At 37.4% G+C, this 25,910-nt stretch overlaps 1 protein-coding gene across 1 annotated transcript in view; it reads left to right on the forward strand.

Moving 5' to 3' along the window:
- The window catches only part of LOC145773988 (uncharacterized), a 32,136-nt gene extending 6,873 nt beyond the window's left edge, over positions 1-25,263 (forward strand). The window contains exons 3-10 of the mRNA XM_082585117.1: positions 170-320; positions 4,324-4,413; positions 6,135-7,460; positions 8,006-8,092; positions 9,532-9,600; positions 24,383-24,645; positions 24,877-25,062; positions 25,151-25,263. Of these exons, the coding sequence (XP_082441243.1) occupies positions 170-320; positions 4,324-4,413; positions 6,135-7,460; positions 8,006-8,092; positions 9,532-9,600; positions 24,383-24,645; positions 24,877-25,062; positions 25,151-25,213 (2,235 nt within the window). The 3' untranslated portion in view covers positions 25,214-25,263. The remainder of the gene's footprint in view (positions 1-169; positions 321-4,323; positions 4,414-6,134; positions 7,461-8,005; positions 8,093-9,531; positions 9,601-24,382; positions 24,646-24,876; positions 25,063-25,150) is intronic.
- The last annotated feature ends 647 nt before the right edge of the window (positions 25,264-25,910 follow it).

Below are 25,910 nucleotides of genomic sequence, written 5' to 3' on the forward strand. Positions count from 1 at the left end.
ATGTGGTTGTTTTGAGAAATTGCTTTGTGCCGTCACAAAGATTGAATTTTTATATCCCACATGGAAAAACTGGATGAGTTTTGATAATTTTGTTTTGATTGGCTATTTTTTTAACTGCTGATATGTTTTCAACTGTTTAAACAGTTTCTTCCAAACTCGTATTTTTCAGGAACTGCCGGTGGCATCTGGCAGTGGTTTGTCTTCTGGACCATCAATTCATGTCGGACAAGTTGAAAACAGCATACTTTCAGCTGGAATGGTTGTTCAGAATCCAATAGACAATCGATCTTATACCGTAATCCACCACCATCATCCGCCAGGTGAGATGTTTTTTTTTTCCTGAGACATGTTTTGCAAAGAATACCTTTTATATTATAATTTACTTTTGTAGCCTATGTATTAACACTAACTACTGTACCTGTATTCGCACAACTATGCACAGCCACTTATAACCTTAACAACAAAGATTTTTCCGAGATAAAATTATGCCAAGTCACATAAAACCTAACAATATAGCTCTTCGCAGATTTTAGAGGATTATTCCCAAAAGCATAAATTCGAAATATTATCAATACAAATAAATCTAATTTCACGAGAGTCAGTGCAATATCATGCGGCTGAACAAGCGATTTCGATCTTGTTAGATCAATTCTTTTTAACCTTTTCTTCTTTTCTTTAAAACATTTTTTTTACTCAACATTTCTTCAAACTCTCATGCTCCCTTTCGAACAGATGCTGCTATTCCATAAACCTTCGTGGTTGACGAAATAATCAGCCGACTTTTTAGGAAGACTTACAAGTGTGAAATATGAAAACGTCAAACCAGAAAAACTCAAATGTGAAGCGACACTTTTTCCAACAAACATGCAATAAACTTGTGCTACATAGTAACCATAGCCACCTTGCAATTCTTTACTTAGAAAAGTTTTTGGTTTTTATAAAGAGTAGTGGATTGATGTCTTCCTACAATTCTTCCCTCGCTCGCTCTACTGTCGCACACATAACTTTGTTTTTCGATTTATTTGAGTCTACGATTGGGGATAAAAACTTAATTTTTCACCCAGTTTTATAGTTAGGCTATAAATCAAACTAATATCACAAATCTCTGGGAAGGCGTTCTCTCTTTCTCTTGCTTGCTAACGAATATTACTGATTTTCCAACACAAAATATATAATCGTAATGTCGCCTATTTCATACCAATCAACTAACCCACGTCTTGCTGCTGTTTATAAGGGTCTGCTACTATTCGGCTAGTCCGATTCGGCTGGTCCGATTCGGCTGGTCCGATTCGGCTAGTCCGATTCGGCTGCAGTCTTTTTCGGCTGGTTAGTTAGATTTACAGAAGGATTTTGTTGTATCACAGAAGTATTATGGTTGGATTTTCAAAAATTTGGCGAATAGGGAACTAGCCGAGAAAGACTGTACCCGAATAGGGAACTAGCCGAATCGGACTAGCCGAAACAGGCCATTCCGGTTTATAAAAACATAGAAATACAATGAATATATAGATTGTAAGCTAACTCTGTGTTAATTAAATTGTTAAATTACGTTTACTAACTTAAAGATTGCATTAAACCAAATTAAAATTTTCATTTTTACAAACTTGGATCATTAGATTGTAAAATAAAACAATCCCCTTTTTTTTTATCTTTTACCTGGTGGGTAGAAAATAAATTAAAAATGAATTTCTGACACTATTCAAACTCAAAACTGGATCCACAAATGTTTGGCTCACGATAAGGCGCCGGAATTCACTCTTCTTTCACAAACGATGCTATGTTAAATTTAAATAAATAAAATAAAATCTTAATGAATAAATAATTTTCTTTATCAAACGCTATGAGGCTTAATTGGTATCGCGCGGTTTGATGTTGATTCAATGTTTAAATGCCATTATGTTTGTCAGTGATTGTACAATGTACTGTAAGCACCTGAGTGGACTACAAATCTGTCAAAGCTTTGCTGCATTAGGAGTTGACTTGTATGCAGTGCTGTATTCGAGGGTATACGGCGGTATACGCAGTATAGTCTCTGCTTTTTCGAGCAGCTATAGTATACCCTCTGGTTTTCCAAAGCGAGTGCCTATGCTATCATTGCTATCCTTACTGATTCTTGACAACTACTAACTAACTACCGTACTTAACCCTTTGAGGACCCCTGACAGTGTTCACTGGTCAGCTACTGGTTGATATTGCTAACTTGAAACCTGAAAAAATGATAGAAAAAAATTTGCGTCATGGAAAAGCAGAGGTGAGAGCAACTTGTAGACACATTGACAATTACGAAATGCAATCAATCCAAGGATTAAGAGACTTTAGTAAAAAAGTTAAAATTGTGCCCAATAATTTGAAGCCTCTTTTGACAGCTATTTCAAGTTTACCTTGTTCCACAGCATAACGTGAACGTGGTTTCAGTTTAATGAGCAATATTATCACAGGTTTAAGAGCATCTTTGCTTATTGATAATGTGAGCTGTTCGATGTTTATTAATTGCAATGGACCACCTGTGGCTCAATTTACCGCTAAAAATATGTAAGATCTTGGCTGCTAAACCACCGATCAGCTAAGGATATTAGATCCCAAATTTGTAAAGAGGATAAAGATATAGATTCCTCTCGGCAGGCTGTTTGGAATGCCGTTTTTTTTTCTCGCTGAGACTCTTCGGTCATTTGTCCGAAATGACTTGAAAAAATTCGGTTATTGTTTATTTATTTCGATCATTTTTGGTCATATATTTTTTCGGATATTTTGACCGAATTGACTACGGTATATATTTTTTTCTGACGATTTGCTAAAAAATCGGTTAATGACCGATAAATGATCGAAAAAAACCCAGTTGGAATATATTCATAGAAAAATAAACAATTTTGTACCTCTCGTCCAATTTTGATGTTGATAATTCGATCATGTTATGGTAAAATAAATATTATAATTTTGCAAGTGGTGTACCGGTAGCCTATTATTTATCACTTTGGCAAATCTGACAGTATACCCTGTGCTTTTTTTACGAATAGGCTACTGCACTGCTTGTATGGAAGTGAAATTTTAAAGCAAGAAAGCTTAAATACTGTAAACGTTTATGTTGAATGATTAACCTTAGAAGGACCAAGTTGGTCAAATGTTGAATGATAATAAATTGATATGAGGAGCAGAAATCATATTAGCTGAATAGAATCAGTATAATGTATAATTAATTAAAAAGGGGTTTGACACATTTAACCTTAAATAAACGTAAAGTTTTTAAGGGATCCACGTAAAGCAGATACTTATGCGTCGAAAATTATCGTGTTGCAGATCGCGAATCTGCAACTGCAACACGATAATTTCAAGCTGGACCAGAAAAACTTTGAAAACTATTAATGCTTTAGTTGATCTCACATGGAAGTTTAGCAAATAAATTCTTGTTTCTCTTTGAATTGACTTGTACTCTACAAGGTGGACGTTAATATGTTAAGGTATTCTACCTATTTTTTTCTTAATATATAATTACAAGATTTCTATTTTGAAAGTGTATTAGATAATCTGCTGTGTGCAGTAGCGGATCCAGGAAGGCAATCAGCCACATGCCACCCCCAAAAACAAAAAAGCTACAACACTTTCGATTGGATAAATTACAGTAGAAGTTTTTGTTAAAGCTTTTTGTTTCAAATTTAGAAATTGAATTGTTCAGTCAGATGACGTCACAACCAAATCTAGACGGCCGTCATTTTGACGCAATAAAATAAGTAACCGGTTTTGTTTGTGAATCTAAGGATGGAAGGTGGTGGCAAACATTGTTCATGTTCTCTTATACAACTTTTACTCCCTTGAAACTGCAATGAATTTGTTTCTAGCTTCCCTGCTGCGTCTGAACAATTAGTGGCAACTACTGAGCCACTGTTAATATGATATCTGTCAGACAAAAGTTGATTTGAAATCTCAATCTTGTTGAATCAGTGTTAGTGTTACTGTCCGTTACTGCTTCTGAATATAGAAATGACATTGTTTTACGCCTTCATTTTATACTAAACGTCTTTGATATCTGGATTGGGTGAAAAATACTTGTCACTACTCACCATAAGAACCTGATGTTAAATCAATGTAAAAGTAACGGATTGTGCTGATTAGAATTTTACATTGATTCAGCGTCTGCAGACGTTGAATTAATGTAAAAACAACAGGTTTTGCTGATTCGAGTTTTTACATTGATTCAGCATCTGCAGACGTCAAATCAATGTAAAAGTTGTAGATTCCACTGATTATAAAGAAGCATAATGTTATTCAACCGTCGCAGATAATATAATTGCAGTTTCATTAATTAACTTTGATCACATGTTAATAAAGGTACATTGGAAGCAACTTCTCACAATGAGCATTATGAGCAAACAACACCGAGATCAACTTCTGCATCTTCTCACCCCTTGCATCGACAAAGTAGGTTTAAACGAATCTTTATTTAAGCTTCACCATTAGGGGCTGTCTATAAAAAACGTCCGTCCAGTCCCCAAAGACCCTCCCACCTTCCCCCAGTCAAGGGGAAGTTGGGGGATTACAAATTGCCTCAAGCCTCCAGCAGTAGATTAGAAATGAGCAGAAAACCATGTTTGTTACAGTCAGTATCTCCTGGAAATAGTTGGAGGTTATAATGACTCTTGTTGTGGATCTTAGAGATCTAACTGGAAAAATTTTTGGGAGGCCGTTTCCTACCGGCACCGTACCTTGTAGTCCATATCTCACATAAACTTTATGTTCCTAGTTCAGCAAGTATAACCGATTGATGCCATGAAGTTTGGCTCCAAAAGCAGCAGGGGCGTATTTAACAAATTTGTTCAACCCGGTAACCAGAGCTGTGGAGTCGGGCGAAAAATATACGATCCCGACTCCTTGGTTTGTAACTGGCCCAATCCGACTTCACTGTTTCCAGATTTATGAAGGTTGCCAGATTTTTTTTTTCATTTTCAAAAAAGTTGATTTCACTTAATTTGTGATAGAAATTGCAACGGCGACTTGAAATTTTATTGTAAATGGTTTTGTATAAAGTCGGTCTTTCTTAACAACTCCGACTCCGGACACGTCAAAATCCTTTCGACTCCTCAGTCCTGCCTGTAACATCAGCAAAAATATTGAAGCCACGTATATGTTCTATATGTCATAGGCAGAGGTGGGCAAAAAGTAGCGCCTCTCCCGCTACCGCTACTTTTTTGGTGAAAGTAGCGGTAGCGGCGCTACTTTTTAGTTGGAATAATGTCTGCAGTAGCGGCGCTACTTTTTTTCCAAAGTAGCGGTAGCGGGAGAAGCGCTACTTTTTGCCCACCTCTGGTCATAGGCGAAGATGACTAGATTAGGCCAACATGTATTGCATGCAGTCGAAAGAGAGTGTTGTAAAGAAAAGAAAAGTGTGGTATAATAATCCAATTTTGTATCAAGCTTTTTCAGCTTTGAACTTCGTGAGGATCAGAAATTGTTGACTACAGAAGGTTTCTAAACCACCACTCCAGTTGAAGTAGTATATTGTATAGTCTCAAGCAAGCAATACAAGTTGATAGAACTACCATGGCCACTTACACTTCGGAGATATCGTAATCCGCACGGACAAGTAAATCTGACAAGACAAGATATCGGACGGACAAGACAAGACAAGATATCGTAATCCGCACGGACAAGAGATATCGTAATCCGCACGGAGATATCGTTATCCGCACGGACAAGGAGGAAAGGGGTTGACACAATGTGGAAATGGAAGGAGGGGGGATATTTTGCAATTTTATGAGAACATGTTTTATGTCCCTTGTGTCAAAACCATTCATACATTTGCGGTACGCACTTCATCTGTAGGCATTCTGGACCAGATCTGGGTAGAAAGCGTTGCATGCTGTGTAGTGTGTGCGCATCTTTTGTTTATCTTATGTTCCATAAAGATAAGTTTACTAACAGCTTATTAAAACCTAACAAAAGGTGAATACTAATAGATGTGTTTTCTTACAATACATTTTCAGTTATATAATTTTTTTTTTGATTTTGAATATTTTTTCCGCAGTTGTTACATCTGTAGGATGTGCGGGAAAAACTGAAAGAAAAAAATTGAAAAACGTCAAGATCCACGTTTGCTACTTTTTAATGCAAAAATTTAACAAATTTGATTTTTTGTTTTTTAGGCTCAAACATCGGAATAGAAAAGCTGAAAGAAACAACCCTCAAGCTGTATGATCCTGAATATGACGTCGACCTGTGCCATTTTAACGTCTCATCGGATGGTTTGCCAGAAGTGTGTGCTGAACTTTTTTTGGTTCAATTTTACGAAGGAAATCTTGTTCCCGATGACAACAAATATGATCCTAAAACCCATGAATTTAAACTAACAAAATCTGACGAAAAAGTTGACTTTGATAAATTAGTTTCGGATGCTCAAAAGAACGATTTTGTGTCAGTAATTGGATATCCTGGGGCAGGGAAAACTATTCTGTCCAAGCGCCTGGCTAGGCATCTTTGTCAGTGTGGTGATCTTGTTGTTTTAAGGAAGCTTTTCATGAACATGAGCGACTGTTATGAAGACACATTCACTTTGCAACAATTTTTATTGGGAGATAACAACTATAACTTAAACCATAACGAAGCTACTTCTGCTTTTGAATGGATCAAAAACAATCCAAAAAAAGTTTGTATCATTCTTGACGGATTTGATCAAGTGGAATGGAGTATCATAAAAACTGTAAAGCAATACAACATCAACAGCTCTCTTACTTCTCAGGAACTAGTTTCATGCCTTTGCCAAGGACAATTTCTACTTCACTGCCACCTCATCTTCACTTCTCGTCCACACGCGATGCTTTCCGTTCCTAAAAACTGCAGACCAAATCTTATTTTCTTTCTTCGTGATTTAAATTCTTTAGATATGAGGAAACTGTTTAATGCTTTAATAAATAACCAGAGTAAAGCCAACGAACTCTGGGAATCTTTAACCAGTAAAGCACCCCAGCTAGAATCATTATGCCACAACCCACTTATGTTACAACTTTATGTCAGAGCTTCATTGGGTTTATCTGGACAACTGAAGTGCATTTCCACAATGACCAAAGTGTTTCATTCTGTGCTTAAACATCTTAAAGCGTCTGACCATGCAGGTTCTTTGTCGGATGAAATTGTTATGAAATTGTCTGCAATCGCCTATAAAGCGACAAAAGAGGGTACAGTACTTATTGATGCTAGAACTCTTAGACAAAAGAATCTGACCATCAGCGAAGTTCAGGATTTTGTGGTACCTTTATTAGGATCCAACAAAAAATGTCCTCTGCTGGAAGGTAACCATCAATTGTATTTCACACATCAAACCTTCCAGGAATACTTCTCAGCTTTGTATCTTTGTCATCACGTGCCATCAAGAGAGTTCGCTTCCTTCGTCCAAAACAATCTGCTCAATGATCATTGGTCCATTGTTGTACAATTTCTATGCGGTCTTTTGCTGGATCCAAGCACAGGAAATGGTAACTTTACGATTGATAAAAAAATCATTGTTGCAAAGAGCTCACTGTTTCTCATTTTCCATTTTTATCTTTGATTTGCATATCTATAGTTATAATGCTGAAAATTAACTCTTAAAATTTGTTTAGTTTTTGTGTTTCTTAAACACAGCATTCAGCATGACATAAAATAAAATTTGTAAACACTTTCGGCTGTACATCTAGCGCTTGTTAAACCTTTTAAAAAATAACAAGTTAGGCTATGTATTGCTCACGTAAACACTAACAGGGTTAAAAATATACAGTTTTGCGCAGAAAAAAAAAGACTTAAAATTAGAGAAAACTACAAAATCGTAAAAAATATGTTATGCAGTAAAACGAATCAAGCATTTGAAAAAATTTTCATTGCCCAGTTAATCACAGCACGTGTTAAAAACTATGAGACTACGCTGGCAATCAATTGTCTGTCTAGCCCTGGGTTGGAGGATTAATAAACTTCATAAAGTAAGCTTTGAGTAACTTTTAAAATCTATACTTTAGCGATTGCAAACCTGTTTTCATTTTTATAGATTCTTCAACCATCCAGTTCCCTTCAGAAGAATCCGTTGCTTTACCACGCCAAGAACCTTCCCAGCAAACACGACAACCTTCGCCAGGTAAAGTATAGGATACTTGACATTTGTGCGAAAATTAGGACTTTAACAACACTATATGAAGTAACTTAAAACACAGGCTACTTTATTTCTTCACTTAGTACGCTGAAAAGTTCATTTGCACACCAAGATTGTTGATTAATTAATTAATGATTTAAGTTAATAATAGATAAAATTTAACACTTTCACTGCCGGCGTTTTGAAAAAATAGGAGAAGTTTTCCTCCTCCTCTTGTTACCATAGTAATGAAAAAATATGTTGCCAAACGATTGAAACGCACTTTGTAATTTTGGAGCAAAATCGGTGTTGCAATTGATCGTTGAAATGACTATTGCATTTACAAGCACGCCAGTCAGCTAAACAGTTTTTTTTTTGCATTGAATCAACCTGTTCAGACGTGAAATCACTGTAAAGAAAAACAAATGGCCAACTGAGTGATTCAACGTATTCAAACATTGAATCAATGTAGGCTAAATACGAACTGCTAGGCTAATTCGGTTCTTTGAACAAATTGAATGGCTTTTGTAAATGTTTTTCAGTTGCAACCTATAGCTAGTCAGCAAAAGTTACCTTTTTACACGATTTCAACGTCTGGCGACGTTGAAACGATGTAAAAATGTTAAGTTTAGCTAGCTGGTAGCTAGGCTACTGTACCAAAGTTTAACTTAACCAATTAGGCGGTTGCAAACATATTTCCTTTCGATGAAACCTATAGGCTACCACGTTTGGTTAGCCTTTACATTACATTCAACAGTTTTGTTGACAGACATAGCATGGTCATGGCCTATGTTCATAAGAAAATGTTTGCTTGGATTTTTTTAGCTACTAGGTTTAGGTAGCCTACAGGACTTCTAGCTAGTACCGGTAAGCAGTTTAGTGACCCTAAACGAATAGGTAAATTAGTCTAAACCTTAAAATATAATAGAATATTTCAATTACCTTGCTAGATAAAAAGTAAGCTCTTTTACATGACCTATGTGCATTGATCAATACACTTTTTTTGACTAGTAGCCTAACTTTATACTAGTAGCCTGGCATCATAGCTCTGGCATCAGACTTAGAAGTTATTGCTGAATTTCAAGCTTCACACTGATTGGTGTTTTGATTTCTATTTAATTTTTAAAGATTTGACGGGGAAATGGGTTAAAAAACGTTTTTTTTTAGTTTAAAATTGAAGCAACCTGTCAGGCTCCAGGATTGGCAACACATCAGGATTTTTGGGGCATTATGATGTCATGGGGTGAACAATTACATCACAAATGACTAGATATCTAGTCATTTGGCAGTGAAAGTGTAATAAAAATTTCAGTAAAGAAATTATTTTCTGAACTTACAATGATTCATTGATAAAGCTAATGTGCTGTTTGGCAATGGTGTGGCTGTGCGTCAGCAAAAGTGATGATGGCAAGTCGTAATTTTCATTTGAATGTAATTTCTTTCAGGTGAAAAATTGCAAAAGCGGAAAGTATTTATTTCAGGGCTGTACAAGGAAACTCGAAGAGTTGCTGCAAGTAAGTAAATGTTTTTACCTGTGGTACGATAAGCCGTTAGTAAAGATGGAACCCACAAGTAGTAAATTTCCTGCTGGAATCTGTCCCATCATTGGCTGACTTGACCAGACTCTGGAATAGTTGCACTCAGGCATAGAGCAAACTTCTGTTATGGTTATGCATGTCCCACAACCAGCAACAGTAGCATTTGTAGCAGTTTGGCAGACTGGTTATGACAGTTTGGCAGACATGGTTATGCATGTCCCACAACCAGCAACAGTAGCATTTGTTGCAGTTTGGCAGACCGGACAAATCTTGAACAATTCCATCAGCTTCGTAGCAAATACAATGTACTTCTTCTCGTCAATTGGAGAAGTGTTTGACGAGGAACTGGAAGATCTAAACAGTGCAAGTGAACTGTTTTAGATTATTTTACAGCAACACCAATGTATTGGTGACAGCAAGCAATACAACTCAAACTACACAAAAACTTCTTATCAATGACATTATTTTAAAGAAAAGATTGAGCCCTTCCGCTTACAGTATGTGTGTGTTTCCATACATCAGGATGCATTCATAAAATATCTATAACAGATAACAGTATCGTTGTTTACAAACTTATCCCGGCTTTCCACTACGTTCATTGGTAGACACCTCCGAAAATGTATGAAATGAGAAATTTGGATCGTGCATTTCATTGTCGTCAAAAGATATGTCTTGCAAAGCCATTCTTGCTTTTTTGGGAGTGGAAGTAAGGTAATCTGGTGAACTTCATTTCTTTCTTGCAAGTTGCAGTTCACACCTACAGATTGTGTTGATACCAGGGCATTCGCCTGAGATGCTGCAATAAACATATTTCAAATCAAGCAAAGCTACTTTTACAGTATTATTTGGCATCACTTCTCTTTCCAAAGCTATTAAAATGTACATTACTGTTATTTCATAATATGTTATACAGTATATATTTTAAACCAGGTACATTAAGATAAGGAACTATTGAGCAACATAACTCAAAGGCAACTCAAATTTCTTGAATACATTATCAATATAATATATGGCATTGAATAATTGTTTTGTTTAGATGAATTAAGATATTTTCCTGAAGAGGGCAGAAAGTTTTGCCGAAAACGTTCGAAATTATGTATCTATTTCATTTCTGTATTAATTTTGAATTATGCAATTCAATGTTATTAAGTTGTTATCGATTGTCTGTCTATGGTTTTTAAAAAGTACCTCTCTACCAAAGCTATATTATCAGAAAAGAAGATTTCGAAAATCTCTGTTTAAGCGGTCGTCTTCTCGGGAAACGTGCTCGTGGCAGACAACGAACAACATTTATATCTAATTTCAATACATTAATCAGCCAACCAAGAACACTTTGGAACACTGCGCGACAAAGGGAACATTGGAAAACCTTACGAACTGAGCAGCTAGTTCATCAAAGGTCGCATCGGCTATGATACTGTTGATGATTTTATAGAGTTACATTTCTTACCTTTCGCCGCACTCCTTGGCTTCAAGGCAGCTTGGAATCCTTTTGATGAACAAACACGGAAATCTAACACGTCATATTGTGTTGCAGCATCACAAGTAACCATTTCTGTTTGGCATGACACATTAGAATACCGGGACAACTAGAAACGAAAGAACGCACAATAGCACATTATAAACAGCACAAAAACAGTAACAAATAAAACCCACATTTATACACTAAACATTACCATTGCATCTTCCTGCAATTTAGTGTGTTCAGCTTCTTCATTGTCAACACTCGTGCTAGCCAGTAACTGAAAAAGAAAGCAACAATGTATATGAAGGACTTTTTTTGTTAATGCACTTAATGAATTAATTACATGGGACGTTTTAAAGCTGCATGTAGCTGGGAATCATTATACCAGCAGGCAGCATACATATTGTAAAGTGTATAGAAAACAATTTCTCAAGGATGCTACTTCACTACTTATGTACGGTACTTTATAACAAACATGTAGTAATATAATTGCTAGCTTAAAATTACCTCAACAACTTGACGCTTCCTAGCAGCCGGTCGCATCGATAAAGTGCAATTTTGTTGTGGAGTTGTCTCTCCACTGGACTTTGAATACAACGGTTGCAAAGTTGAAATGTTTTTGCTTGGAAAAATTGAAGGGCATGCAGTACGGTTTAATTTGAGATGTGTGGCATGACCCATGTCAAATTGAATAAGATTTTGAAAATCTGTTTCCTTGAAATGGAGTCGACATATTGTGCTGGACTCTGTTGATCCTGGCCACACTCTTGTGGTGTTTACAAACTTGTTCCATTTCTTTTTTATGGTACGATTTTTTCGGAAAATGGAACAAAGAAATTTTATCAGTAGAAGAACCGCCAGATGAACAGCCATATACAACACACCGATTTGGCATGATGAGTACCGAATTGTTACACTTTTAGCTTAGTCTACTCACACAGCACTGGGGAAGAATGCATATTGAAATAGGCTTGCTGTACTTGTTTAGCCAATACACAATCACAAATTGACATACATGAGTAAATACTGAGACTGGTAGGTAGGCCTATCGTGCACACAGCACTGACTAATCATGAAGTAAAAAATAAATGCAAATCTCTGCAACCCTTGACTATCTGAACCTCTTGCTGTTAAATACCATCAAAACTCTGCAAACTCTGCAAGGTCTAGCCCAAAATGTTTAGGTTAAACGTCCAATAAAAAGTTTAGTGTAGTATGTAAAATGATGTCAGCTAGCACCAAGGCTACAATAAACTAAATCTGAACTTCAATTGTAACTTGGAATAATCTTATCCACTGCTGCAAACTCACGCCACACCTCAAAAAAGCAAACTATTTGCCCAGCAGTTCTCTCATGACGTCACCCGAGAATTTTTTTTATTTCGACAACAGTTGATGCGGTGTGTGTTCGAATTGCAAAACCAAAACTTTGTTTTTAGGATTGCGTGAGAACAAATGAGTATTTTTTCATAAAAACAAGTGCAACGTGTTTTTGAATATCCCCTTTATGTATTTCAACTCTCAATTTGCATTTGAAAATGGACTTGTCTTCCCCTTTAAGGTACGCACCCAAGTGAAATAGCTTTTTAAAGTTTCTTTTTCTATTCCAGCCCGTGCGAAAGTCCCTTCAGTTGTAAAGTTGCATACAAGATTTCGGCAATACATGTGTTTTACAACACTTGGGTTAAGGCAATTTCCTTGGTTAAAAAAAAAATTAAAAGGTTATGTCCCTTTTTCATTATTAACACTAAACTTTGCCTTCGCACCCGCTCTGGTTCCCGTTTTCAGACGAAAACTCAGGCCCGGGCTCCGCTCCGAGTTCAGTTGAAAACAGCCGAACTCCGCATTCTTTTACTCCGGAATTGCGGCTGCTGCTCATCTCTGGTGGCAACCCATCGACTAAAACCCTTCAATTTTCTGAGAGCTATGGTCTACTGAAATAAGAAAACGTTCAGTGTTATGACAATAAATTTCAAAAAATGGTTTAATCCAAAGTAATTTCAATAAAATATCCAAACAATGAATTTGGCATAAATTGCTACATAAATTTGTTGGTAAATCAAATGTAGTTATTACTATCTGAAGCCTTTACAAATTGTTTCACCTAACGGATCATCAGAAGGTCTGTAAAAACATGTAAACAGTAAAGAATCGATAATTCTGAAAAGATATTAAATATTACAACTGTAATTTAATCTGCCAAAAAAATCTCTAAACCTGTACTTCCTGAGGAGATATTAAATATTACAGCTGTAATTTAATCTGCAAAAAAAACCTCTAAACCTGAATTCCTGAAAAGATATTAAATATTAATATTAATAAATATTAAGATATTAAATATTAGATATTATATTTGATGGTGGCCACCTTTTGAACAAGCGTTCGGAACTGGTCGGCAAATGTCGTCATAGAAACAAATTTAAACTCAAGTACTTCAAAATAAAATAAATTCCTTTTGATTTTCACAGGTTTTTAAAATTTCATTTGATTTTTACAGGCTATAAATCTCATTTAATTTTTACAGGTTTATAAACAGATTTTATTTCATTTGTTCAGGACACTAGTCACTACAGGTTACATCATCACAATTCCTTGGGATTTTTACAGGTTATAATTTTGAAAAAATTGAATTTCATTTCATTTTTACAGGTTGTAAATCTCATTTAATTTTTACAGGTTTAAAAACAATTTTTGTTCATTCTGTTCAGATTACTACAGGATGCGCCGATCATAACAAGCATTTTGCTTCTTTGTGATGTCATAGATGTTGCCATCAATGTTGCTTGGTTTCCATTGGGACAAATTGATTGAAACTTTATCGTGGCGGATGGAGGCTGTCCTTAGTAATTCTGGAGTTTTTTTTCTGCAGATTGGACTACGGTTATAATTAGAGATGTACCGATATATCGGTATCGGCATCGGTATCGGTGATATCGGCCATTTTTTGAGTATCGGTATCGGCAAAATTTGGCCGATACTGTGGCCGATACTAAACATGTAATCAAAAGGCGTTTGCTGCGAATTTTCTGCAGAAGCAAAGATATAGATTTTTTAAAGTAATAACTAACGTCACATTGATGAAGAAAAATAAAAACCTGTTCAAATTTTTGATACCTCACACTCCCATGACTTCATGCGCACACCTTTTGGCATTGTTTGCTTACAGTGATTCTTTCACTCAAACAAAACGTTTTGTTTCAGAAGTTTTGCGTTGTTCGATTCTTAAGTTGTGAAGGAGACTCAATTTTAGAGATGTACCGATACCAATATTTTGGCCGATACCGATCCCGATACCGATATCACTTTTTTAGGCCGATACCGATACTGATACCGATATTTTGGCCGATACTTTGGTGTTACAAAAAGAAGCAATTTTGGTATTTGCAAGGAATTATATCAAATGCTAAGTTTTACCTTATTTGCATAAAACTCTTAAAAAAAGCTTTCAATTGGCATAATTCATTAAAGATTCAAGAATCCAATCTCAACCGCATTGCTGTGTCATAATAGTAGGTTTTAGTAATGAAAGGCCACCGTAATTGAGGATTGGGGTATAAGGGAAGAAACATTACCGTACGCGTACATCATAAATGGGGTTTCTGAAAAAAAGTGTTTGCGCAAACTCTTCAAATAGGCTATCATAATTGATACTAAGATGTAAAATGTAAACCAAGTGATTTGTGTAGTTGTACAAAAACTATTTGACAAGTAATGTGCAACCTAAGGGCGATTTTCGTTTGGTTGAAAAGCTTTTGCCAGGCCAAGACTACCCAGGTAGCAAAAATGCACAATTCTGCATCGCTCCCACCCCGCCAAACGCTCAAAAAACCCATGCAACTCGGCTGCCCCCAGCAAGCCGGCTCCACCAGTCGGCGAATTAACTTCCACCCTTAGCCGCAACAAACTCACCAAGCCCAAACAATGTCACGGCAGAATAAGTAGGCCCAAAAAGAAAGCAATGGGACCACGAATCCTCACCAAACCAATTAAAATGGTCCCGTTGCGCCCAAGATGATAACCTCATTGCGAAAAAAGAGCGTCCCCCCCGGCCACCAGCACAAGGCTGAGCACTCACCACTCACCAGCACAGCGAGCTGCCGTGACCCGCCAACCACAACGGTGCAGCTTCCACACTAGCCATTTCAATTCTTGTCGATGTCAATTCTTGCTACAAAACGGCTGCCGAGAAACATATAGTTGATTGGATGGTCTAAATGGCTAGCGTGGAAGCTACATCGTTATGGCCAGCGAATCGCAACAGCCCGCCGCACCAGTGAGCGCCCAGCCCCATGCCGACAGCAGGGAAGGACACTCCCCCCTTACAATGAGGCCGCCATCCCAGGCGCAACAAGACCACTTATTGATTAGTTCAGTGAAGATTTGCAGTCCCACCGCCCCCACCCCGAGCCCACCCACTCCGCCACGACTTTGTTCAAGCCTGGTGAGTCCACCACAACGAAAGGCGGAAACCAAATCATAAACTGACAGAACCAGCCCACCAAAAACAACCAAGCCACACGGGTCCCTCAAACGTCCAGCAATGCAAAAACGATGCAAAACTACAAATTCCCGCCACCTGGGTAGTCTTGGCCTGGTTTTATCCTCTGCAGAGAAAAAAGAAACACAAATGATAAATATTGGAGAAATTGAGTCTCCTTCACAACTTGAGAATCGAACAACGCAAAACTGCTGAAACAAAACGTTTTGTTTGAGTGAAAGAATCACTGTAAGCAAACAATTCCAAAAGGTGCTCGGCACTGCGCGCATGAAGTCATGGGAGTGTGAGGTATCAAAAATTTGAAAAGGTTGTTATTTTTCTACTTCAATTTGATGTTAGTTACCACTTTAAAAAAATCTATATCTTCGCTTCTGCAGAAAATCCGCAGCAAACGCCTTTTTTTACGTGTTTAGTATCGGCCACAGTATCGGCCAAATTTTGCCGATACCGATGCCGATACCGATACTCAAAAAATGGCCGATATCACCGATACCGATGCCGATACCGATATATCGGTACATCTCTACTCAATTTCTCCAATATTTATCATTTGTGTTTCTTTTTTACTCTCAACAGAGGATAAAACCAGGCCAGGACTGCCCAGGTGGCGGAAATGTGTATAATTTTGCATCGTTTTTGCGTTGCTGGACGTTTGGGGGACCCGTGTAACTTGGTTCTTTTTGGTGGGCTGGTTCTGTCGGTTTGTGATTTGGTTTCCGCATTTAGTTATGGTGGACTCGCCAAGCTTGGGCAATGTCGTGGCGGAGTGGGTGGGAGCGGTGAGACTGCGAGTCCTCGCTGGGCTGGTCAATAAGTGGTCTTGTTGCACCTGGGATGGCGGCCTCGTTGTGGGGGGAGCGTTCATCTCGGCTGTCGGCGCGGTGCTGGGCACTCACTGGTTTGGCGGGCTGTTGCAATTCGCTGGCCATAGCGGTGTGGCTTCCACGCTAGCCATTTAGACCATCCAATCAACTATATGTTTCTCGGCAGCCGTTTCGCAGCAAGAATTGACATCGACAAGAATTGAAATGGCTAGTGTTGAAGCTGCACCGTTGTGGTTGGCGGGTCCCAGCTGCTCGCTGTGCTGGTGGGTGCTCGGCCTTGTGCTGGTGGCCGGGAGGGGCGCTCTTTTCTTCGCGGTGGGGTTGTCGTCTTGGGCGCGGCAGGACCGTTTTGATTGGTTTGGTGAGGATTCGTAGTCCCATTGCTTTCGTGTTGGGCCTGCTAGTTATGCCGTGGAATTGTTTGGGCTTGGTGGGTATGTTGCAGCGAGGGGTGGAAGTTGGGTCGCGGACTGGTGGAGCCGGCTTGCTGGGGCAGCCGGGTTGCATAGTTTTTTTGGACGTTTAGCAGGGTGGGGGCGATGGGGGATTGTGCATTTTTGCTGCCTGGGTGGTCTTGGCCTGGTTTTATCCTCTGTTGAGAGTAAAAAAGAAACACAAATGATAAATATTGGAGAAATTGAGTCTCCTTCACAACTTAAGAATCGAACAACGCAAAACTTCTGAAACAAAACGTTTTGTTTGAGTGAAAGAATCACTGTAAGCAAACAATGCCAAAAGGTGTGCGCATGAAGTCATGGGAGTGTGAGGTATCAAAAATTTGAACAGGTTTTTATTTTTCTTCATCAATGTGACGTTAGTTATTACTTTAAAAAATCTATATCTTTGCTTCTGCAGAAAATTTGCAGCAAACGCCTTATTACTTTCGCAGCATATTACTTGTCGAATAGTTTTTGTACGACTACACAAATCACTTGGTTTACATTTTACATCTTATTATCAATTATGATAGCCTATTTCAGGGTTTCCCGATTGGGGGTGCTCGCACCCCCAGGGGGTGCGAGTAGCTATTTCTAGGGGTGCGAGAATCCACCGAGGAAAAAGAGCTATACCGTATATGGAGATGAATTTTTTTTAACGATGGAGGTGGTGCTTATCTCTTAGAGCATTCTATGTTGGCCTATACAGCACAATGCACAACAACAAGAAAATACCACCCGACAAGTAACAAAAAGGCCGTGGTCCGAACGTCGCTCGATTGGTGAGGGATAATGCGATAATATTGTGTCAGCAATTTGCTCATTGTTGGCAATTTCTTATCATACGCATTAGGAAAGAACGCATTTTAAACGAGAACGAAGTTTTTCACGTTATAGACTGTGGATTGACTTACGAAAAGGAAAGTGTCAGCTACTGGTTGAACAGATAATTTCGTAAAGGCAGGAGAAAGGTCATAGATCTCGATTAACGTCATTGTGTTCTCAGTTTGTGTTATTTCATTATTTATTTGATTTTGCATTTTGTGCTGTGGCGTAGCCAAGGGGGGTTGGGGGTTACAACCTCCCCTTTTGGCACGCGTGTGACGTCACGATATTGAAAATGATGATTTCAGTCTCTTTATGCTTAAGAATGATGCTTTGAGTCTAAAAAAAAATTGCCTAATTTTAAACCAAACTGCATTAAAATGAGCGAGTTTTGGCAATACCAAACATTCAAACATCTCAGCCAGGAATTAGCAACATGAAAACATAGAGACTTAGCTTTATTTCCGAAAAATGCCGAAGAAAACATGATCTTATCCTTTTGCTATGCCACCTGATAGCACCATTTTACAGGAATATTCATACCCACGTTTTTGTTTAAAATGCTCTCAGAATGCACCAAATTCAAAGTACGTTTTCAAAATTTTCTGGGGGAATCCCCCCAGCCCTCCCGCTGCTGGGTGCCGTCTTACACGAACACGCCGTCGGGCTTCGCCCCCAGTCTTCAAAAAGCCCCCTCTCAAAATTCCTGGCCACGCTGCTGATTTTGTGTGATCGTGTTGTTGAAGGCTGCCCTTTTTCCTATTTATTAGCCATATAAAGGATGGTGAGCTGCTTTTCTGCGTGATCTTTGTACATATTTTGAATTTTTTCTCAGAAACACTCCGCTTCAAAACAGGGGATGCGAGATTGGCTTCATCAATCCCATGGGGTGTGGGGTGATAAACGAATCGGGAAGCCCTGGCCTATTTGGAGAGTTGGGTCTGCTACTATTCGGTGAGTCCGATTCGGTGAGTCTGATTCGGTGAGTTCCTAATTTCTAACCCCTAACCTTAACTCCTAACCCCTAACCCTAAAACGGCAATGATAATTAGGCTATTGTACCAGATAATTTAAAAAAAAAATTGAAAAAATCCCCCGTTAAGAGATCGGACTCACCGAATCGGACTCACCGAAACGGGCCATTCCGTGGAGAGTTTGCGCAAACACTTTATTTAATTTTTCAGAAACCCCAATTATGATGTAATGTTTCTTCCCTTATACCCTAGTCCTCAATTATGGTGGCCTTTCATTACTAAAACCTACTATTATGACACAAAAATGCGTTGAGATTGGATTCTTGAATCTTTAATAAATTATACCAATTGAAAGCTTTTTTTAATAGTTTTATGCAAATAAGGTAAAACTTAGCATTTGATATAATACCTTGCAAATACCAAAATTGCATCTTTTTGTAACACCAAAGTATCGGCCAAAATATCGGTATCAGTATCGGTATCGGCCTAAAAAAGTGATATCGGTATCGGGATCGGTATCGGCCACAATATTGGTATCGGTACATCTCTAGTTATAATATTTAATATCTTTTCAGGAATTCAGGTTTAGAGGTTTTTTTTGCAGATTAAATTACAGTTGTAATATTTAATATCTCCTCAGGAAGTACAGGTTTAGAGATTTTTTTGGCAGATTAAATTACAGTTGTAATATTTAATATCTTTTCAGAATTATCGATTCTTTACTGTTTACATGTTTTTACAGACCTTCTGATGATCCGTTAGGTGAAACAATTTGTAAAGGCTTCAGATAGTAATAACTACATTTGATTTAATTCGCTCTGCTTTGCCTTTTTGCTTGGCATTGAGCACTTTTTGTAGTATTAATAGTTTTCATTGTTTTAAATTTGTTGGTAAATAGTATTTTTATTTTTGGCAACACCACTCAGAAATCCCGCGCAAAGCTGCAGAGGACAGTTTTGTTGGTTGGTAACAGAGTTGCCAACTTGGCAGTTTATCAGCAAGCTCATCTTGCTTTTTTTAAGTATATATGGGCTATTTTTTGCAACTTACAACTTGTTTGTCATTTTCAATTTATTTTTGATAAAACCTGAAATTATTGTGTGTTTTTTTCAAATGGTTCAGCTTTACAAATTTACTGTTTTCGCTTTAATTAATTTTTCCAATTGAATTTGCTTGGCAACCTTGCACAAAACTCCCGCCCAAATCTGGAGATGACAGCCATTTTGTTTTCAGTCGTTGAAGAGAAAGGATCAGGGTTGCCAGATTGGCCTTTTTACGGCCAAATTTCAGAAATTTGGCCTTTTTGCAAAGTGTTTGGCTGGACAATTTTTGTTTGGCCGCTTGGCATTTGTTTGGCCTTTTTTTCTTTTGGTTTTCATAGTTTTTTTGGTTATCCCTAGCAACAGTGAAAAGTTTTGGTGTAGCGTTTTACATCATGCCCATTTCAAAGACCTTGCTAGCTATGCTTTAACATGTCTCTGCATCCCTGTCAGTAATGCAGTAGTAGAGAGGATTTTTTCATTACTTACTGCAGTGAAAACAAAACCACAAAACAAAATGCACTAATGCAGACTGAGCTTTTGGAAGCGATTTTGCGAATACGAACGGACAATCGGACATGCCGCTGAATGGAAAATGTTGCACAAACTTTAATGCCAGTGCCATAATGATAAGGCTTTTCACATCTGATATTGTTTATGGTGAAACTAGCAGTAACGAAATGGCAGAGGTGCTAGCATTCCTAGAATAAGGAGTGCTCATTGTGGAAGGATGTTGGACATAAATGCAATTGATTTCTCTGATTTTGCAGTGTTGGGTGTTTAATGTAGCCTACAAGTAATTGTATTGGGTATAAATATTGTATATATATACGGTACCGTATACGCAGTGTTGGGCGCGATAACTCATTTTTCAGTTAAGCGATAACGATAATCGATAAACGAAAAATGCCTAAAGCGATAACGATAAACGATAAATCAAAAAAAAGTTAAGCGATAACGATAAGCGATAAATTATCGCCGATAATGTCGATAACGATAATTTTTTTTCTTGATTAGCGCTGCCCCATCTCATGCAGCACGAACTGTTTTCATCAACATGACAAAAAATCGAACATAATATACTGCAAAGGGACAAAACAATCACAACAGCGGCAGTAGGTATCGAATCTTCAACCTCTTGATCCAGAATCAAACCACTGAGGTAACCGCCGTGCTTATAATTATACCTTCAGATACCAGTTGGATGCTTTTATCAATTGGGCTACACTGCCGCTTACGTGCAGTAGGAAAAATAATTAAATCAAATGAAAATACCATAAAAAATTCCAAACTTTGTATTTTGCTTTCTGCTTAAAGGGCTGTTTACAGCAAAGTCAGCAATAATTGAAAAAATTCCAAAAAACGCAAATTGCTTGAAAATTTATTAGTAGGCTAATCTTAAGCGTTATTAGTAGTAAAAATATGCATACTGTGAAATCCATCAAGCTTGTCAAATTAGTCGTGTTTGTTTAAGAACAATAACATAATTATCGTAATTTAGCCTAGGCCTACTGATAATTTCAGATAATTTTTTTTGTTTTCTTTGTGAACACCATCATTAAGGCAATGGCAGAACGCTCGCCTTCGCCTTCGTATGTCTAAATTCTATGAAATCGGAGACAAGACTTCTAACACCAAACAGAACGCTGAGTTGTTGAGATAAGAATTACAATATAGCCTAGGCACTGTATTAGTGGGAATAAAAATATTTGATTGAGGTAGGCTAGGTCGCATAGGTAAATGAGAAAGGTTATACTGTATTTAGCATAATTTTACCACGCAACTCGATGCGCCTATTGTCATGCAAAAACTACTACAAAATGCAAAAAATGTGATGTCGGTCTGCATGTCAAATGCTTCAAGCAATATCATATTCCGCAATGACTTGTTTCAGTGATATTGTGTTAGGCTACTTTGCTCATTTTCATCTTATTTTTTGAACTTTTATTTTAATAAAATGCTCGATGACAATAATGACATGACAAGACATTTCCCATTTATCACTTTGAGCGATAAGTAAAATGTAATAACGCTTAAGCATTACGCACAAGAAACTTGTGAAATTTGATAACGGATTTGCCTAGCGTCTTATATATAGGACGGTTTTTTTCTCAAAAAGTATAAACACAATTAGGAAAAAAATAATTGTGATATGTTCTTTAAGTCATAATTATGCAATATTTATATTTTCCGAAATTTTTTTTGAATCTTTTCACTTTCGGCACAAATGGGTTAACTTTTTAAGTTAAATGGCATTTACGAATTTGGTTATTATTTTTGGATTAAAGTTATACCGCCAAGCTAGAAAAAAAATCGATCTTATAGTCTATAACCGATCTTGTGTTGTTATTGTGTGTGAATTTTGTCTTTTAAACTGAGTTTGTGACGTAACCGCACGTCTCAAGGCAAGTTCTTGCAATTTTAGTTAATCTACTCATCTAAAGATTTAATGCGCTTAAAACAATAAGTTTCAGGTTTTGATGAGAGGGATTTTATTTTTTTACGGCAAGTACTAAAAACTAGCACTTCCAACGAAAAAAGAAAACACAAGAATAAAATAATTGATCGTGAGGTGGCGCGAAAGACCATGTTTCCGATGTAAAAGCGGCATCGTATTGCGACACTTTCACAAACCACTTGCCAATTTCTTTCGCTTCGCTTTAAAGGAATCTGTACCGCCCGTGCGCTTACATTTTAATTGTAAAATTCACTCGCGATTGCCGATTGCAGCAAAACAACAAGAGACTTGTTGCATGCATTTCATTGCATTGCAATTTGCAACTCTAAAAATTATTGTGTTGTCAGGGCCGTCGCTGCAGGGGGGCGTGCCCCCTCCCTTGACAACGACTTGTGCACATACACTTCAGGCACTGAAGAAGAACTGGTTTTAATTTTAGTTTCATTAACTAGGTGGCTAGTAAAAATATTACTTTTCATGGTCTTTCCACGTGTGTTGATCCGAAATAAAATTTATCGGCGATTAATTATCGGCGATAATCAAATATTGCCTTTGGCGATAACGATAAACGATAACTGAAAAAATAATTGAGCGATAACGATAAGCGATAAAAATTTATCGCCGATAATTATCGCCGATAAATTATCGCCGATAATGCCCATCACTGCGTATACGTATATATATACGGTACCGTACTATATATACGGTACCGTACTATTTCACATTGCATTAAGTGATATGCCAATATTAAGTCCTTCTTACTAGTCAGCAGGGTCTCACTGGTGGACGTTAATGGCTTTTTAGTCTACAGGATGATGCTTAGCCTAATGTTGTATACATATTTCAGTTGGTTTGTAATTGTTTCCATACCTATCTGTTTGTATTTTATGGATTGCATTTTTTCAGGAATTTTACTAAGCAATTATTCTTTAACAGATAACATGTAGAACAATAGAAACTGGGTAAAAATTATCTAATTTGTTCTTAAAAATAAGTGCAAAAACACCACTGATTTCAACAAAGAGAACAAAACCTCATGTTTGGCCTTTTTTTCTATAATTTGGCCTTTTTTGGGGATGCATTTGGCCTTTTTTGTTTTATCAATCTGGCAACCCTGGAAAGGATCAGTTTTGATTCAGTTGCAGCAAGAAAAAGTTGGTTCAGCTTTCAATTCTGTCATCATTCTGCTTGGGTTATCAGACAAATGCTTTAAAGTTTGTTTCTGTCCGTGTCTTCTGAGTTTGAAGAAAGCATGAGCTTGGATTGAGCTGCAGCAAGAAATGGCTGATTGGGAAATTTTCGTGATCAACTTGTGAAGTTGCTTTGAAGATTTATCGAAAAAGAAATCAAAGTTTATTTTATTGAGGAAGCTCTGGTTAGTTTAATGTTTTAACAAAAGTTTAGTTTCCACCTGCAAAGCTAGTCTAAGTATTTTGTCCTAATTTGATAAAACTTCGAAGTCGTTGAAGACAAAACTTGTGATTTTGTGACCAGCTAACAAAAGTCTACTCAGTTTATTTTGAAATTAGAACTTTGAATGAAAGGAAAAATATATCGGAGCTGTGTGCGGCCTGCAATGCTATATGGTAGCGAGACATGGGTATTGAGAGAGAGTGAACTGGCAATCCTGAGAAGAACGGAAAGGTCAATGGTGAGAGCAATGTGTGGGGTGAAAACGAGAAGGGAAAAAAGGACTGAAGAATTGTTGGATATGCTAGAGATGAGAGAGACCATAGACCAACTGGCAAGGGCAAATGGAGTAAGATGGTATGGACATGTGATAAGGAGGGAGGAAGGAAGTTTTCTTAGAAAGGCACTAGATCTAAAGGTGGATGGGAAGAGGAAACGCGGTCGTCCAAGAAGAACGTGGAAACAACAAGTGAAGAATGAATTTAAAAAAGTGGGACTGAAGGAGGAAGATGCAAGGGACAGGGTGAAATGGAGAGAAGGGATTAGAACAATTGCTGCGCGGAAACAATCGGCCACCCCCACTAGTGGGGAACAAACCGACGATGGATTATGATGATGATGATGATGAACTTTGACTCAAATCTGAAAGTTTTGTTCAAAATAATTTGTTTATATTTTTGTTTCGATGTAAATGAATTAATGTTTTGTTCTTTAGTTAACAACTTGTGTTCAATGTTTGTTTATTTTATGGTTAGAACGAAACTGGTTTTAGACTACAACCTGGTTAGCCGAGCTAATATTGATTGATATTATTCCTGCATTGTTAGATCACGATGATCGTCGCTTCATCATCGCCATCTCAAAGATCCTGCGGGAAGGCAACGACTTGGAAGTGACAGTCACAGCAGGACGTCATTTTGATGGAGGGTGGATACGGATGTTCTCCGACACTCAGAATGACATCCATGCAGTGACGTCATTCATCAAGTCGATGCCGACGCGACTTGGATTCCTTAATCTGTCCGGATGCTTCATGAATTCCAGTCAATTCCTTCCATGGAAGGAGGCGATCAAATCGATGCCTGGATCCGTGAGTCATGTTTAACTTTTATAACCAACACATTGATTCATGGTCAGTTGTTACGTTGATTCAACGTCGCATTACGTTGTTTTAACGTCTAAGTTTCACAAAGTAAGTTCCAGTTTCCAATTTTAATCATTTTCTAACAATTCTTGTAAACATAAAATAAATAAACAAAAAGTCACAACATAAATAAATTGTTTATGTTTAATTGTTGCGTCATAATTAATTTGTGTTTAGATTGTTCGGATGAATCTCCAATTCAACCACCTATCTATCGATGACGTCATCGAGGTGTTGCACAAGATTGAGGAGGAAGTTGAGATGTGGTATTCCCTCGATGATGGAGATGGGAGGTGGAGGAGACCTCCGAACATGGAGGAAAGATCCAAGCTACAAGAAGCATTGGATCGGTTGGACAATAAAGTGAGAGTTGTTTACGTTGTATCAACGTTATAACAATTAATTGTGTCAACATTAAATCAACGTCAATTATTCGCTTTGTCTTTTACAGAAGTTGAAGATCAAGGTTGGATGGGATGGCAATTATATTTACTTCACCCACAAGGATCGTTGATGTTTTTATTTATTTGTTGATGTTTACAATAAAATTATGTCGTCCACTGATTTTGTTTGGTTGAGTTAAAAATACAACAAACTGCTTGTTTACATCAGGTGACGTAATATCAACAAAAATGTTCAACAATCAACAAAAGTAAGTTTGTTTCTTAAACTTATTTATTTTTATGAAATAATTTCAATAAAAATTTAAATCAAGTTATTTTTTAAAAGTGTTGCCAGATTAGATGAATGTTTTTGTAACTTTGATTTGAGTAACCATAAAAAAGTATAACAATATAAAGTAACCATCGATATGAGCCACATTGTAGGTGAACTCAATTCATTTGTATACAGTGTTGCCAGATTAAATTGCTTTTTTTTAAATTTAAATCAGAGACCTGCAAGCGTTTCTTCTAAATACACATTGTCAGGGTTGCTAGATTCGTTTGAACTAATTTACTGATTAAAGTTTGGGTGAGGGTAACATTATGATTCGATAACAGAAGTACCGCGCTGCTACCAAGAAGTGCACTTAAATACTTGTCAGGGTTGCCACTTTCATTCGGACTAGTTTCGCCGCTTAAGGTGAGTTCAAACATTATGATCCGATACCGTTTCAAAATGTTTGCCAATCCCTAAAAGTGCCGACAATGCTTGACAAGTTTTTCAGGGTTGCCAGTTCTGCAATTTTTACCTCAAAATTTGCCCGACTT

The sequence above is a fragment of the Aplidium turbinatum genome, chromosome 7 (assembly GCF_918807975.1).
Source record: "Aplidium turbinatum chromosome 7, kaAplTurb1.1, whole genome shotgun sequence".
Lineage (NCBI taxonomy): Eukaryota > Metazoa > Chordata > Ascidiacea > Aplousobranchia > Polyclinidae > Aplidium > Aplidium turbinatum.